At 42.6% G+C, this 17,282-nt stretch overlaps 1 protein-coding gene across 4 annotated transcripts in view; it reads left to right on the top strand.

Moving 5' to 3' along the window:
* Positions 1–17,282, top strand: part of GFRA1 (GDNF family receptor alpha 1) — a 218,779-nt gene that overhangs the window by 140,751 nt on the left and 60,746 nt on the right. For all 4 annotated transcript variants that reach the window (XM_050805658.1, XM_050805660.1, XM_050805661.1 and 1 more), the window contains one exon: positions 10,163–10,499. In XM_050805658.1, coding sequence (XP_050661615.1) covers positions 10,163–10,499 — 337 coding nt within the window. The remainder of the gene's footprint in view (positions 1–10,162; positions 10,500–17,282) is intronic.

Raw genomic sequence — 17,282 nt, 5'->3', positions numbered from 1 at the left:
CAGAAGCCCAGACTGCCATTGTGAGCTTCCAGAAAAGTTTGCCTACACCTGTGAAGATCTGGCATCTTTTACCCATTTTTTAATTTTCTGGGACAACACATTAGAGGGAGCCTATTAGAAGAAGAACAGTAGTTATATTAACATAGTAATTAATCAAGTCAGAAAAAGAGGAAACAAATTGTGAATTCAATTCTGCAGCCTTAAAAAGAAAGGCAGAAAGATACCAGAAATTGGCAAGCATTTGCAAACAAACATTCTTTTACCGTCTTGTGAATTTTTGCTTCGTAAATCATATCTCATGTAGGCCATGCAGATTTTAATATATTTACTGTTTTATTCTACCTCATAATCTATAGAAATGGATTTCTAGTTGCTTGCATCTGTGTTTCATCCTGAATCGTTTCAACTGGTTAGTTGGCCCTGGTGTTTGCCAATAACGGTGGCATTTTCTAAGTGTAAATAATCAGGGCTGCCGGCCGCAGTGATAGCCTCTTACTTGGGACAGTGTGAGGATTGTATTTGGGATAAAGGCAGTTCCTTGCTCCAGAGGAGTTTAGAATATGAAAGCTTCTCTGATTATATAAGTCATCCCTGACACTTCCACATCTCACGGTGTTGGAGGGACCTTTTACATTTGCTCTGCCTGCAAGTCAGGGCTAAAATCATTGGTCCATGTACTCCTTTGGAGTAGCAGACTGCTGAGAGGCCAGTGCCTTCAAGTGCATAGAGCCTCTGGCTGGGGTTTTACATTCTGTCCCTCATCACCACATTTTATTCTAAATATTTGACGTTATACTTAGAAAAGGCAAATTATATTAGAACCATTAAATCAAAGAGTCTTAAGGCTTGAAGGGACCTTAGATATATCATCCCACAAATAGGGAAACTGACGTCCACGGGGGGAAAGCTGACTGTACAAAGACGGCCCGATGATTGGACCACATTTAAAACCCAGATGCCCCTCACTCCTAATCCATGCCTCCTTCAGCAGCACCTGACCCTTTTCATCGCAGGTTTTGGGATCTCGCCCTCAAGTTGCCATGAATGTTATACCTCCCATGGCCAAGAAAACAAGAAACAAGTCACCACCAGATGTGATCACAGCCAGAGAGGCTTAGAATGATGGTAAAGAAAGCAATACGTAACTGGCAAAGTAACAACATGGCTGTGTGGAATTTGAAATGAAAATCTGGTTAAATGGCATTCTCCGTAATACAGAGCCGAGGCTGGAGAGGAGCACATTAGCTGAGCACAACCCACTCGCATATGCACTCCCCCAAGAAAAAAGGATTTCTAGTAAACAGCGTTCATTCTGAGAATACTTCCCATTCAGACAGCATCCCAGACGTTCTACCAAGTTAAAGAATGAATAACAGCAGATGGAGGGAGAGATTAGAGGGGGAGGGGAGGGGGAAAGCGACATTTTAATGCTGAGCTCTAAAATGAGCTGTGGAGAGGATGGCAGTTAGAGTTATGGTAAAGCTGTTCAGAAGCCTTCCCACGCAGGCGAGAAGGCGCTTGTGCCCAGACCGTAAAACACAGGCGGGCTCCTGATCCTCTGTGCGGTGTGCGAGCTGATGGAAGGCTGGCTTTGACTCCAAGGGTGTAAATCGAATCATTCTCCCCTCTCCTCCCGGTGCCCTCAAGTCATTGAGGTAGTATTTTCGTGCACTGGGGGATCCATTTAATAGATATAGAGGATCAATCTTCTTACCAGGTGAAAACTCAACCCTAATTTATATATCCTGTGATTTCAGCAGTGTTTATTTTGAACTTCATTGCAGTAGGATACGCAGCATCAGGGCCCGGAGAGAGCTGGAGGTGGATTTGTGAGGGACTAAGTTAGCAGGCGAAAGGAGGGGAGGGGCCAAGAGTGATTTCCCATGTGCCGTGCGCAATTGCCCCTGTGAAACTTTTGGAAAAGAGTAATAATGTAGGCATGAATTTATTTTTTCCAATATTTTATTATGAACATTTTTCGAACATATAGAAAAGTGGAAAAAAATATGGTTAATGCATATACCCAACACCTGTATTCCATATTCACATCTAAATATGGTTGCTGTATGAGCGCCCGTATGTCCATCTTCTAAATTTTTAAAATTCATTTATCAATATACTGCCCCTAAATGCTTCAGCACACATATCACTAACCAGTGTTCAATATTGGTTTAGGCTGTTTCTTTTCGTGGTTTGTTATTTTGTTGGTGGTGTTTGTTTTTTGAGACACGGTCTCGCTCTTGTCACCCAGGCTGGAGTGCAGTGGTGTGGATCATGGCTCACTGCAGCGTTGACCTTCTGGGCTCCAGTAATCCTCCCACCTCAGCCTCCCAAAGTGCTGGGTTTACGAGCATGAGCTGGTCGCGACCTTCTGCCAAGCAATCCTCCCACCTCAGCCTCCCAAAGTGCTGGGTTTACGAGCATGAGCCACCATTCCTGGCCTTCCCCCCCCCCCCCATTTTTGAGGTAATGTTTACATAGGCACAAACCTTAAGCATACTATTCTCTCAGTTTTGGCCCAAACTGTGCAACACAAGCCGTTCTCAAGGTAGAGAACATTACCATCACCCCCAAAAAGTTACCTCTTATTCCTTCCTAGCCAATCCTCACCCCCATTCCCTGGAAGGAGCCAGTCTTTTAATTTTTTAAAAAATCATAAATTAGTTTTGCCTATTCTAGAACTACATATATAATCATACTGTGTGTACTTCTGTGTGTAGTCTTTTATTTTTTTTCACTCAACAGAGTGTTTTTGAGATTCATCCACACTATTTTGTGTATCAATAGTTCATCTCGTCTTATTTCCGAGTAGTAGTCCAGGTGGGTAACTGTGGATAGACCGCCGTTGGTTAAGCCATTTTCCTATTAATGGATACATGGGCTGTCTCCAGTTTTTATTATTATCAATATGCTGGTATAATATTCTTGTCCAAGTCTTTTGTGGACATATGTTCACAGTTCTCTTGGATGAAAACCTAAAAGTAGAATTTCTGGGTCATAGGGTAATTGTCTGTTTAGTTTTATAAAAAGCTACCCAGCGTTTTTCCAAAGTGGTTGAACCATTTTCCATTCCCACCAACAATGTATGAGAATTCTAGAGACATCACATTTTTTAAACAACATTTGATGTCAAATTTTAACCATTGTGGTGAGTGTAGAGTGTATCTCATTGTGGTTTTATTTTGCATTTCTCTGATGACTAATGATGTTGAACACATTTCAGATGCTACTTGGCCATTCATTTATCTTATTCTGTGAAGTGTCTGTTCAAAGATTTGGCCCATTTTTAATTGGGTTGTTTTCTTATATTGAGGTTTGGGCATTTTTAATATATTTTAGATACCAGTCCTTTGTCAGACGTATGTTTTGTGAATATTTTCTCCCAGTCTGTGGTTTGTCTATTCATTGTCTTAGCAGTGTCCTTTGTGATCAGAAGTGTTTAATTTTGATGAACTCTACCTTATCAACGTTTTACCTTTTATGGTTATTGCTTTCTGTGGTCCTGTCTCAGAAATGTTTGTCTATCTCCAGGATTATCTTATGTTTCTTCTAAAAGCTTTATGATTTTAGCTTTTATGTTTAAGTCTGTGATCCATATTATATTAGTTTTTGTGTATGGTGTGAAGTAGGGATTGAGGTTTTTTTTGTTTGTTTGTATTTGGGTTTTTCTTTTTTAAAAATTATTATCCAATTATTCTAGTACTATATGTTGAAAATACTTTCTTCCCCCATTGGATTTCTTCAGTGTTGCTTTCAAAAAAATCAAATGACTGTAGGTGTGTGGGATATTTATGAGTTCTATTTTCTTTTCCATTGTTCAATTTGTCTATGCCTATACTGTACCACACTGTCTTGATAACTTAAGCTTTATAGTAAAACTTGAGAAGGGTTAGTGTGAATCCTTCAACTTTGTTTTCCTTGTTCCAGTTGCTTTAGTTATTCTGTGTCCTTTTCATTTCCATATAAGCTTTAGAATCTGTTTGACAATTTCAAAATGTATTATAATTTGGAGATAATTATCTATAAGCTTATTTACAAGCTTAAAAAATTGGCCTAGTGTATACCTTCTTCGTTATAATAATATTAGTTGCCTTTTTAAAGTTGTTAAAACTACATAAGCTATTAAGTTTTAATAATATTGAGCCTTAATAATCATAACAGTATTGAGTATTTTGATCCATGAACATGGTATATATTTTAATTTATCAGGTCTTCAATTTTTGTTAGCAGTGTTTTTAGTTTTCAGTGTAGAGGTCTTGTATGTCTTTTGTTACATTCATTTTAAGTGCTTTTTATATTTTTTATTCATTGATCCTGCTGTAAATAAAATTATTTTTTAAAATTTCATTTTCTAATTTTTTGCAGCTAACATATGAAAGTGATGGCTATGTTAATTAGCTTGATTTAGTCATTCCATAACATTAAACATAAAGCATCACATTTTACTTCATAATATATATAATTATTATTTACTAATTACAAATAAAATTTTTAGAAATGAAGCTTGTAGACTCAGAAAAATCCTAAATACTCTGACTTGCTCATTACACATTTTATGCATTAATGAAAAATCACATATGCCTTATAAATATGTACAAACATTATATATCAATAAAAATAGTATGTATTTTTCAAAGTACAATTACTTTTTATATATTAAATTTGTATCATATGACTTTGCTAAATTCATTTATTATTTCTAATAATTGTTTTGTGGATTCTTTAGAGATGTATAGGACATCCAAAACAACATTGACTATAAGCAGTAAGAAGGGGAATCCTTTGTTCTTGATCTTAGTATTTTACCATGAAATATGACTTTAGTTATAGGTTTTTCATAGCTGTTCTGTATCAGATTTAAGAGATTCTTTTTAATTCTTAATTTGCTGAACTTTTTTCTATCATGGATGAGTATTGAAATTTATTGAATGCTCTTTCTTTATCTATTGAAATAATTATAGTTTTCCTACTGTATTCTGTTAGTGTGGTGAATTACATATATTTTTAAGTATTAAACTACCCTTGCATTATTGAGATAAACCCAAATTGGTCATGATGCATTAGCCATTTAACATATTGCTCAATACAGTTTACTAAATTTTGGGGAATATTGTTGCATCTGTATTTGTAAGCAGTATCAGTCTATTATTTTCTTCTTTTGTCTTTGTTCAGTTCTGGTATTTGGGTAATGCTGACCTCAAATGTCAAGTTGGCAAGGGTTATAAAAATATTTTGTGTGAATGAGAATCTGAAATAAAAAGGAAGTCGCATGTTCACCTGTGAGCTAGAAATGAATTAATAGTTTTTTCCCCTTTGAATGTGCCAGGTTGTGCATTCTAGAATTTGTCATGGGCTCTGAAATAATGTAAGGCGATGGTGCTCTGGCAAGAGTTATACATAGATGAAAATAGAATCAGTAGAAAGTGAGGCTAAGTCACACCCACTGCTACATGAAGTAAACTTTGAGCAATTGGTTTAGACATAAAATTATTCACCCTGTTCCAACTTTGTACAAAGCCTTTTTTTAAAAAACAATTGCTTTTCTGATAACATTAAGAGGAAAACCTTAATGGCATATGTAGTTTTAACAACTTTAAAAAGGTATTATTATAACAAAAAAGGTATACACTAGGTCAATTTTTTTTTTTTTTTTTTTTTTTTTTTTTTTTGAGACAGAGTCTCACTGTGTCGCCCAGGCTGAAGTGCAGTGATGCAATCTCAGCTCACTGCAAGCTCTGCCTCCCAGGTTCACGCCATTCTCCTGCCTCAGCCTTCTGAGTAGCTGGGACTACAGGCACCGGCCACCATACCCAGCTAACGTTTTTGTATTTTTAGTAGAGACGGGGTTTCACCGTGTTAGCCAGGATGGTCTCCATCTCCTGACCTCGTGATCCGCCTGCCTCGGCCTCCCAAAGTGCTGGGATTACAGGCGTGAGCCACCGCACCTGGCACACTAGGCCAAATTTTTTAAAGCCTGTGTATAAGTTGGTGGACTCCTTACAGAGAAAAATTAATTTCCTAGATGTTATGTGTTGACTTTCATTATTTTTATTATGATGTTATTTGACATTTATAAACATACAACTGTAAGCTCTTATTCTTGGCTTTTACACAACTATGAAAACGACACACATAAATACGAACAGAACTTTGAAAACAATGAAATGCAGGCTAATAACATTAATTTAGTGTAAGAGATAATATTATTTTGCTGAAACTAAATTGGTGCTTGCAGTTTGAATGCAGTGCTCGGCTTCTCCATGGGTCCTTTTGAGTTTGGCAGGCCTGTATTACTAGGGTGCCACGTATTGACACCATTCTTCAGGCATTTTTCTCCATTTGAACTGTTTGTTTTTATCTCACTGGCCACTTCCTGTAAGTATTCATCTAGCTCTGTGCCTCTGTTCTTTCCCTTTTGGCTAGAGATTATAAAGTGCCACTCAACATCAATACAAATGTAAGTGCAGGTAGTGAAATTGTGTACCAGTACCCAGCCTTAAAAGTCTGATCCAGAATATGGTCCTCTTAATTTGTTTTAGATTATCATCAAAAATGCATAATTTAGAAATCTAGAGAACTATTGACTTTCAATAATATAAATCACTGCTCTTGGGCTCAATAGCAAAATATTAGAAGTCTCAAAAGAGGAGAAGGCTAGAAGTGTCACCAAGGCCCAGAGGCCCTGGTGGCCCTGTCAGGGCACGTGGTGAATATTTCACTCCTGACTCCTGGGAAGCCTGAGTGTAGAAATAGAGGAGCCAGAGAGCAGACATAGAAAGAGCGAGATGGAGAAACAGTACCAGGTGTGCTTGTTAAAGCCAGGATGGATGTGCAGCTGCCAGCTTCCTGTACTCCACACCCAAGAAGGGCTCCTGTCTTGCTCATTGCCTTCTACAGCAAAATTCTTTTTTCTTTTATTATTATTATTATTATTATTATTTTTTATTATACTTCAAGTTCCAGGGTACATGTGCACAACGTGCAGGATTGTTACATATGTATACATGTGCCATGTTGGTATGCTGCACCCATTAACTCGTCATTTACATTAGGTATATCTCCTAATGCTATCCCTCCCCCCTCCTCCCACCCCACAACAGGCTCCGGTGTGTGATGTTCCCCTTCCTGTGTCCAAGTGTTCTCATTGTTCAATTCCCACCTATGTGTGAGAACATGCGGTGTTTGGTTTCTTGTCCTTCTGATAGTTTGCCGAGAATGATGGTTTTCAGCTTCATCCATGTGCCTACAAAGGACATGAACTCATCCCTTTTTATGGCTGCATAGTATTCCGTGGTGTATATGTGCCACATTTTCTTAATCCAGTCTATAATTGAGGGACATTCAGGTTGGTTCCAAGTCTTTGCTATTGTGAATAGTGCCCACAACAAACATACATGTGCATGTGTCTTTATAGCAGCATGATTTATAATCCTTTGGGTATATACCCAGTAATGGGATGGCTGGGTCAAATGGTATTTCTAGTTCTAGATCCTTAAGGAACCGCCACATTGTCTTCCACAATGGTTGAACTAGTTTACAGTCCCACCAACAGTGTAAAAGTGTTCCTATTTCTCCACATCCTCTCCAGCACCTCTTGTTTCCCGACTTTGTAATGATCGCCATCCTAACTGGTGTGAGATGGTATCTCATTGTGGTTTTGATTTGCATTTCTCTGATGGCCAGTGATGATGAGCATTTTTTCATGTGTCTGTTGGCTGCATAAATGTCTTCTTTTGAGAACTGTTTGTTCATATCTTTTGCCCACTTTTTGATGGGGTTGTTTGGTTTTTTCTTGTAAATTTGTTTGAGTTCTTTGTAGGTTCTGGATATTAGCCCTTTGTCAGATGAGTAGATTGCAAAAATTTTCTCCCATTCTGTAGGTTGCCTGTTCACTCTGATGGTAGTTTCTTTTGCTGTGCAGAAGCTCTTTAGTTTAATTAGATCCCATTTGTCAATTTTGGCTTTTGTTGCCATTGCTTTTGGTGTTTTAGACATGAAGTCCTTGCCCATGCCTATGTCCTGAATGGTATTGCCTAGGTTTTCTTCTAGGATTTTTATGGTTTTAGATCTAACATTTAAGGCTTTAATCCATCTTGAATTAAGTTTTGTATCAGGTGTAAGGAAGGGATCCAGTTTCAGCTTTCCACATATGGCTAGCCAGTTTTCCCAGCACCATTTACTAAATAGAGAATCCTTTTCCCATTTACAGATGCTTGTAGATGTGTGGTATTATTTCTGAGGGCTCTGTTCTGTTCCATTGGTCTATATCTCTCTACAGCAAGTTTCTTGGACTCTGATGTCACAGGAAGACACATGAACCCGGAGCACAATAAAATATGACTCATGGTGCCAGGGTATCATGGTGTGATTTCAGATATTTACATATGGGTTTTCTGAAAGCAAGACACATCTTCAGTAGAACAGGGAGAGTTGTTTTCCTAAAATGTTGGACTTGCTTTGTGTGCCCTTTGTTTATTTATGTACAATTTTTTAAATTGTAGCAAGAACACTTTGCATGCAATCTACCCTCTTAACAGAGTTTTAAGTGTACAATACAATATTGATAATAATCGGCACAGTGTTGTAGAGCACGTCTCTAGAACTTATTCATCTTGCATGACTGAAACTTTATTCCCTTTGAAGAGCAACTCCCCATTTTTTTTTTCATTTTCTTCTCCAGCCCCTGGCAACCATCATTCCACTCTCTGCTTCTGTGAGTTTGACTATTTTAGATTCCGCCTATACGTGGAATCAGGCAGTATTTGTCCTTCTGTGACTGGTTTATTTTGCTTAGCTTAATGTCCTCAAGGTTTATCCATGTTGTCACGCATTGCAGGATTTCCTTCTTTTTCTAAGGCTGAATAATATACCGTGTGCCCTTTAGACAGGCAGCAAATACACTGCTCTATCTTTCAGTCCCACCTAACCCAACTGTTCCTTGTCTCTTGTCAATTTTTTAGCCTTTTGTCATTTCCTAAATGCCTTCCTGGCCCCTATCAACTGGAGGCACATAAACAGAATGAAAGGCAGTCATAGAATCCATGGAGGGGCTGAGGCCTGAGGAGGAACTTGCTTGGGTATCTCATCCCACGGCTGCACAGTGCTGGTCCAACAGCTCCCTGCCCGCTCCAGAGAATCACTGCTACACTTCATCATCAGTACTCCATGGACTACCTTATACATTGTTTCTGGAAGGTTTTTCCATCACTTCCCTCTCCCTGCAGAAACATCCTTCTAACGGGGACAGGGTTGAATTCCTGTTGTCCGTTCATCCTTTAACCTCGCTATTGGGCTTGGCCTTGGCCTTGGCCTGCCTGCCCAGCACCGAATGGGCCCTGCCTCCACTATGCTTTTGCTGCAGACAGCAGAGGGCAGGCAGTGTAGACAGCATTGGCTTCTCTGGTGGTGTGAGTGTATAGGTTGTGAGTTTCCTGGAGCCCATTGAAATTCTATTCAAAATACAAGCTGAATTTTTCTAATCTAGAACCTTAGTACTCACAGAGCCCACGTGTTGTCTATGGTAAGTTAAGTGGTAATTGAGAGGTTTGCCAATTTTTATGTGATTTATTCTGGTTTTCTTTCAACATCCTGCGAACTAAAACTTAAATACAGCTTCGTTGTGGTTGCTTGTTCCTGTTTAGAGAATCTGGCATAATATTTTGTCTTCTGGGCTCAAATAACCATGTAATTACTCTGTAATCATATAGTAATTAGCATGTACTATATGCATTTATTACATAATTATATTCTTGGAGGATTGTATGGCAATTATACTTGCATTCAGCATATCATGAACAAGTATATAATTTGTTGTTTTTTTCTTTTATCCTCATTTCAGTTTACTAACCAGGGGCTGGAAGCTTATTCTCCTGTTGCCTCGTATGTACATAGCCAGGCAGGTGCCTCTGTTTTGGCCTCACCTAGCACCTCCTAATTCTACATCTGTGGGAATGTTAGGAGTTTTTGTGCTGCTGTAGACTCCTAGTATTTGTACTCCTAGCTTTCTCTTGTCATGAAGTCATTAAGTTATTAGCTTCAAAACTCATTAAGTTCTAGAGCCACTGGCAATGCCAGATAAATGGCAGGATCTCAATTAAAACAGAATAGGTGAGAACACAGAGCCAAGCACTGTGACCATGCCTGTCTTTCTCTGCATTTGCAGTGGAGCACATTCCCAAAGGGAACAACTGCCTGGATGCAGCCAAGGCCTGCAACCTCGACGACACTTGCAAGAAGTACAGATCAGCGTACATCACCCCGTGCACCACCAGCGTGTCCAACGATGTCTGCAACCGCCGCAAGTGCCACAAGGCCCTCCGGCAGTTCTTTGACAAGGTCCCGGCCAAGCACAGCTATGGAATGCTCTTCTGCTCCTGCCGGGACATCGCCTGCACAGAGCGGAGGCGACAGACCATCGTGCCTGTGTGCTCCTATGAAGAGAGGGAGAAGCCCAACTGTTTGAATTTGCAGGACTCCTGCAAGACGAATTACATCTGCAGGTAAGCGGGCACTGGCAGCCGGTGATTAATGAGGTGACAGGGAAAGTCTTGGTGGCTGCATTGGCTGCTAAACTCCCTTTTCTGTGCTTCTACCAAGGTAGAAGAGGGAGGGGAACCCAGTTCATTTGAACGAACTGGCAAAAATCTGACCTCTGTGTCTGCCACGGAGTTCTTCAGAAGCTGCTCAGGCCTCTGTGCTGGTGAAAGTTCCCATCTTTAACCCGGGAATGCTTTGAGGGATGCTAGAATGAGGTAAAATACCACTGCCTTTCCTGGATACCTCTCAGGTGAGAGGGTCACCTGGGGGGCAGTGACCTCAAGGCACACACCTGCTCCTCAAGTCCTGAGGGCTGCCAGGGATTAAGTAAAGAGGAGCTGGCTGGAGCTTTGGAGGCTCTTGAGCTTCAGGGGCAGAAACCTGGAAGAGACCAGTGAGAGGGATTGAGCAGAGTCCAGCCTTGGGGTGAACTTTGAATGCCTGGGTCTGTTCTGGACTATTCTGTGGCTATGAAGAGGTCACCCTCCCACTTAGCTGATCTCCCAGATCTCAGCCTCCATCAGAAATTTGATAAGCCTGGACCATGTTGTTAAAAATATTCACTTCCTTTTGCTTTTTGGCCATTTCTGAATTTACTTTGATATCTGAAGGAGTCCATGAATACACTTTCTGTGTTTAAAAAACAAAAAACTGGCTGGGCGCGGTGGCTCACGCCTGAAATCTCAGCATTTTGGGAGGCTGAGATGGGTGGATCACCTGAGGTCAGGAGTTTGAGACCAGCCTGGCCAACATGGCGAAACCCTGTCCCTAGGAAAAATACAAAAAATTAGCCAGGCGTGGTGGCAGGCGCCTGTAATCCCAGCTACTTGGGAGGCTGAGACAGGAGAATCACTTGAGCCTGGGAGGTGGAGGTTGCAGTGAGGCAAGATGGCACCATTGTACTCCTGCCTGGGGGACAAGAGCGAAAATCTGTCTCAAAAGAAAAAAAAGAAAAACCACAGGCCTGGCACAGTGGCTTACACCTGTAATCCCAACGGTTTGGGAGGCTGAGGCAGGCAGATTGCTCGAGGTCAGGAGTTCGAGATCAGCCTGGCCCACATGCTGAAACCCTGCCTCTACCAAAAACACAAAAGCTAGCCAGGCGTGGTAGTACATGCCTTTGGTCCCAGCTACTCAGGAGGCTGAGGTAGGAGAATTTTTTGAACCTGGGAAGTGAAGGATGCCGTGAGCAGAGATCATGCCACTGCCCTGCAGCCTGGGTGAAAGAGTAGGACCTTGTCTCAAAACAAACAAATCAACAAACACAAACCACAAACACAGCAGTATAGATGTAGGTAGAGTGAAAAGAGAAAGTTACCCTTCACTCTGCTCCCATTCACCCCCAAGCTTCAGGCAGTCACTGTTAACCATTCCGTGTGTGTCCTCCCAGAACTTAGTGTTGAATTCAGTTGCTGATTGAAGCAAGTAGATTTGGGGTATCATATTGAAAAACAACTGTACTTTGTCCCCAGGTAGAAGCCCTCAATATATGCTAAGCCAGTGGACAAGCAGATGGGAGTATGACCATGTACTTGTTTCCTATTGGTTCCCCATTTCTAAAAAGCCAAGAGCAGGAAAAAAAAAAAGTCTGCGATGTTGAAGATTCTGAGTTTCTCTTCAACTTAAGTTTTATTCCGGTAGAATGGGAACCCACTCTTTCCTTAAACCAGCTGTAATAATGACCAAAGAAAATTGTAAGTCCTCGTTATCTGTATAACCCTCTCATGCTGAAGACTTTCTGGGAGTAATGTTTCTCCTCCTTTCTAAAACAAGTTGGAAGCAAGTGACCTGCTCTATGAGGAAGGACTCGGATGACCAAGCATCTTATGAACTGAGTTTGCATCTTGGGAAGAAACAGGTGTTCCAGCAGCACAATACAAGGACGCTTCCTCACTTCCAAGCCCCTGGTTCATTAAGGCACTCTAGCTGTGGGCTAGAAGCAGGGATAGGTGTGCTAGAAGGGTCCTGAGAAAGAGGCAGATCCTCAGCAAGCCAGGAACCTGGGGAAGCCAATCAGTTAGGGTGTTGAAGCACCTTCTGCTGAAGATGAATAAAATGAATGCAGCCAAGAAGCTGCAGGGAGCTTTGCTCGGGGTCCAGGGATGGGATGGAGCAGAGATCCTGAAGATCTCTGGATGTGAAACCCCAATTCCTGGGGCCCCTTTAGTCTCTGAGCAGAAGGGATCCCCCTTCTGGGAGCAGGACTGGATTTCTAGGGTCTTACTTGGCTTAATGCTAGACAGCTCCTCTGTGTCTCTATAATAAGATGGGATCTTGTCCACTGATGGTTCCAAGCCAGGAGACCTGGGCTTTCGGTACCTGCCTCAAGATGGGAAGCTGTATAGGGCAGAAATGGAGCTGTGGATGAGTATTCCATCTATGGAATGATGGCTGGGAGGTGGGAGAGGTGGTGGTGATGGAGCTTTTCCTTCCTCTTCTCCCAGGTTTATCTTACACAAGATGGCCAGAGAAGGTCTGGAACCTCCCCTACACATATTGAGAAAGCCCATATTGAGCAGATAATTTGCATTCTCTGGCTTGTTCTTCTAAAAAGAGATAATCATTTGAGGGTTGGTGAGAATTCATTAGATCAAATTGCTTTCCTGCTAAGCTGTAGTGAGAATAGCTGGGAGTTGAGAACTTAGAGGGCTCTAGAGGAGGCGATGGGAGGAACCTGCAGATAACAGGATGGTTTAGGTGCTGTCTGGGGCCTCAGACTGAGGAAGGAACAAGTTCCAGGAACTGTTTGTGACATCCATGATAGCAGGGAGTGGACTCAGCTGACAGCACAGAAATGTACAACAGGAAGCAGACGACCCTTGTCTGTGTATTGACTTTGCCTGATCTTCCTGGAGTGGACAGCAGCCACCATGCACTGGGGTGAAGGATCCCTAGGCTGGATGGTGGGACTAGAGGCGTGTTTGTGCTGCTGCCACATTTCTGGCTCTGGGAGAAACTCAGAGGCTGTTTAGGAATCCAGATCTAGACTGTCTTGGGGCCCTACCCAGTGAAATTTGTCTCAGTGTGATTGATGGGTTTTATACACTGTCTTGAGCCTTTCCTGGGAAGCTGAATCCATGACTTCCCTGCTGTTACCCATTGTCAAGTGATTTAGCCCATAATTTCTTTCCAGAGCCTGGATTTATTACTCATGATTACCCCCTCCCTGTCGGAGGTGCTAAATGTAATTTGTGCTGCTAGGTTGGCTAGCAGTGTTTGCTTCCATCACATTTTATTACTCTTGCCTTTAATTTTATGCCTTTTATCCCATCCCTTCTCAATCCATCTGTGTGAGGCCATTGCTGTTCTACCCAGAGTAGCAGCTGGTACTAGCTGGAGCTGGGGGTTCTTTGGGTCTCACATTATAGTTGCTATAACCCTAACCCCACCACTGATGTGATGACTTGAGGTCTCATTTGAATAGCCCCAAAGGGAAGGGATGGCAAGAGGGAAACTTGCTTCCTAAAAACCATATTCTTGGAAAGCTCACACTTTCAAATGCTCCATTTACATCTTAACATCAGCAACCATCAAAGAGCTGTTCAAGCTCATTAAAAGCTCCCTGAATTTAATATTTTCCAACTGAGGGCCTACAGGTTTCCTCCCCCAGGGTCCAACAGTGCCTCTGCACAGAACCCGTGTCTCTTCCGCCTTATGCCTTCAAACAGATGAGAAGCAACATTAGCTTTTCTGTTTGACTTTGTTTTCCTTTTTCCTTTTCCCTTTTAGGGAAGCTGACAGATTCCTTTCCCCTTGAGGTAGTTGGGGAGAGTCAGAGCCTGACTGTTTGGGCCTCCAAGCTTGTCTACAGAAAAGCAAATGCAGAGGTATTATTAGAAGGGTGAGATGGAATTTCAAAGCCTCAGTCTTCCCCCCAAGCAATGTCTCCCCTGCCAGGTTTCCTCTGGTTGCTTTTCTTAGTGCCTGGAAAGATATCAGGACTGGTTTGTCCGAATGGAAGCATAACCTTTTGTTCCTGATGCAAATCTGTATAATTTAAACTTATATCTTCCCTCCTGTCTAAGCACTGGCTTGGGTACCACAAATAAGTTCCTATCACTTTATTGTAATTAATCGCTCAAGTACCTCAGCTATTCTTCATTACCAGGCAGTCCAGCGCCTTCCTCCTGGGCAAGTTCCCTCATGTTTTCATCGAAGAACCACAGAGGTAGACTCCAAAATCCCTTCTGCTTCCAGTGTCAAGCAAAGAGGGAACCCAAGTCTGCTAAGCAGCCCGCTTGCCTGTGCCTTTAGCTGCTGCCACATGGTGTCGCTGTTGAGAAAAAACTCAGGGTATGCTTGGTGGTTTAGTGGCCTTTTCCTTCTGGGGCATTCAGCTTGTGCGGCAGAGCTGCTGCATCCTTGGGCGCCTGAGTGACAACACCTAGTTTATACTCACGTATGCAGCCATTGTTTCCGAAGCATGACATTTTGCTCTGGGGAGCTACGTTCTAAGGGGTTCCAATCAGAGCCAGCCCTCCACCTTGAACACCAGTAGCCCAGGCTCTACGTTTTCTGGCAGTGTGTTACTAGGTGGAATTGAATGCTTCTCTTTTTTCTTTTGTTTAATTATTATTTTTTAGAGACAGAGTCTCATTCTGTTACCCAGGCTGGAGTACAGTATTGCAGTCGAGGCTCTCTGTAGCCTCTAACTCCTGAGCTCTAGTAATCCCCTCATCTCAGCCTCCCATGTAGCTGGGACTACAGGTGCATGCTACCATGCCTGGCTAATTTATTTTAATTAATTAATTAATTAATTTTAGAGACAGGGTCTTGCTATGTTGCCCAGGCTGCTCTTGGGCTCCTGGCCTGGAGTGATCCTACTGCCTCAGCCTTCTGAGTAGCTGGAAATTGAATGTTACATTTGCATTCCTATCACCAACAGTGCTGGGTTAAGGGTATCTCCCTCCTTTTAGAAAGATTCTGATAATGCTGAACCTCAAAAGGAAATGGGTCAGGGGCTCTATGTCCTCGGTCCCCAAAGTTCTCTTGACCCTGCTGGAGATATGATACACTTGTTCTTCCTGGTGTCCAACTCTCTGTCCCCATAGTCTTCAAGAGTGGTGGCTTTGACGAAATCACCATATATGGTTTTCCCATTCCCCAGGGATCGAGGACCCTGTAATTGTATCCTGGATGCCTGGGGGATTTTTAGCAGAACCAAGAAGGCCTTCCTTGGCATAACTCCAGGAGAACAGCACATGCAATTTCCAAAATTCTGCCCTCACCAGCACTGCATTTGCCACACTGGGGTTGACCCCGTGACACTTAGAGGAAATGTAATGTTGTTAGTTGGTTGATCAGGGCAACTGGGGAAATGTGTCATAAAACCATGCAGTGAATTTCTGCTCCCATAATTTATTTGGTCTGACAGTGTTAGTGCACCTTTAAAAGGTGAGAAATATGTTTCATTTGCCTGGAATGAGAACCCCGTTTCACAATAAACTGTGGATCTTAGAGATCAAGGACATCCTCTACTGTTTGGGCTTAAATTCCTGAGTCAAATACTGGATCCCACATCACTGTATCCAGGCTTGCCTTGACATGCAGCAAGCGCAGGAGAAAATGGCTCAGAGGATAATTAATGCCTAAAACTAGATGGGTAGATTAATTTGGCACTTAATTTTATTTTACGCTGATTCATTCACAAATGGAAATCAGCAATTAGACAATGCAAACTTTTGAACCGTGGAAAGAAAGGTTCGGGAATATGAGAAAATACAAGTAAAACATTTTCCAGTTCATTTGAGCAGTTTTCATTTCAAATGATTACATGGGTGTCTCTAGCAATGCGTTCGGAGTGCCGAATGGCGCGTTTTTAATATGCCCCACCTACACAAGCCACCCGCCACCCTGTCTGCTCTGGGGGCTGCTGGACTCCTATGTGCCTGAAGCAGATTCATCAAGACCCTGAGAGAAGAGCAAGCAGGTTCTCTGACATCTGCTACTGCCCGCCCTCGTGCTCCTTGACTCCATCCTGTGGGGAGGGGCACCTTCCTGCTGGCTCTTCCAGCCTGCCCCTTCTGCCTGCACCACCTCCTGATGTGTGGCCCTTCAGCTCCACTCAGCAGTGGCAGAGCTCTATCAGCTCGGGCTCTCAGAGGTAACCTGAGCCCTGGACCAGACAGGAGCCAGCTATGACCTGCCCCATCTCGCCTTCTATCTCATTCCTTATCTCTCTGTTGGCAGAGGTGGGTGTGAAGCCATTTGTCTGCCCCTGCTGGAGCCTGTCCCTGTCTAGTTTTACTCCCTGTTCTCCCTCTCTCCAGCCAGTCCCCTCCCTGCATCTGCCCAAGCTCAGGGTCTCTGCTTCATTTTCCTTGCTATGTCTTCCTTCACCTGCCCAAGTCCTCCCAATCACTTTTTCCACTCTTGGCTCAGAGAGAGAAAGAAGCAGGGACTACTTGTCTTTGCATTTGCATATTGTGTTGATCATTGGATCTGTGTGGACAGATGGACTCTTGGCACCAGACCATCTTTTATCATCTTTGAGTGTGAATGCGGATGGAAAAGGAATGGAATGGAATCCACCCAGGAGGCCCAAACAGAGGGCCCGTATTTCTTTGGGGAAGGGGTGTCACAGCAGAGGGCCTCAGGAGCCATGTTCAGATCAGGCCTTGGTGGCCAAGGAGTGGGGAAGGGGATACAGTGGTTGAGGTGGGAAGAAGGGGCCTTGGGGACTGTCATGGCGGCAGAGGGAGAAAACTCAGTGCCATAGAAAGGCGAGCTACTGGGGCCTCCTGTGT

This window comes from Macaca thibetana, chromosome 9 (genome assembly GCF_024542745.1).
Source record: "Macaca thibetana thibetana isolate TM-01 chromosome 9, ASM2454274v1, whole genome shotgun sequence".
Classification (NCBI taxonomy): Eukaryota; Metazoa; Chordata; class Mammalia; order Primates; family Cercopithecidae; genus Macaca; species Macaca thibetana.
The sequence above is the reverse complement of the archived record's forward strand: the minus strand, read 5'-3'. Positions and strand labels throughout refer to the sequence as shown.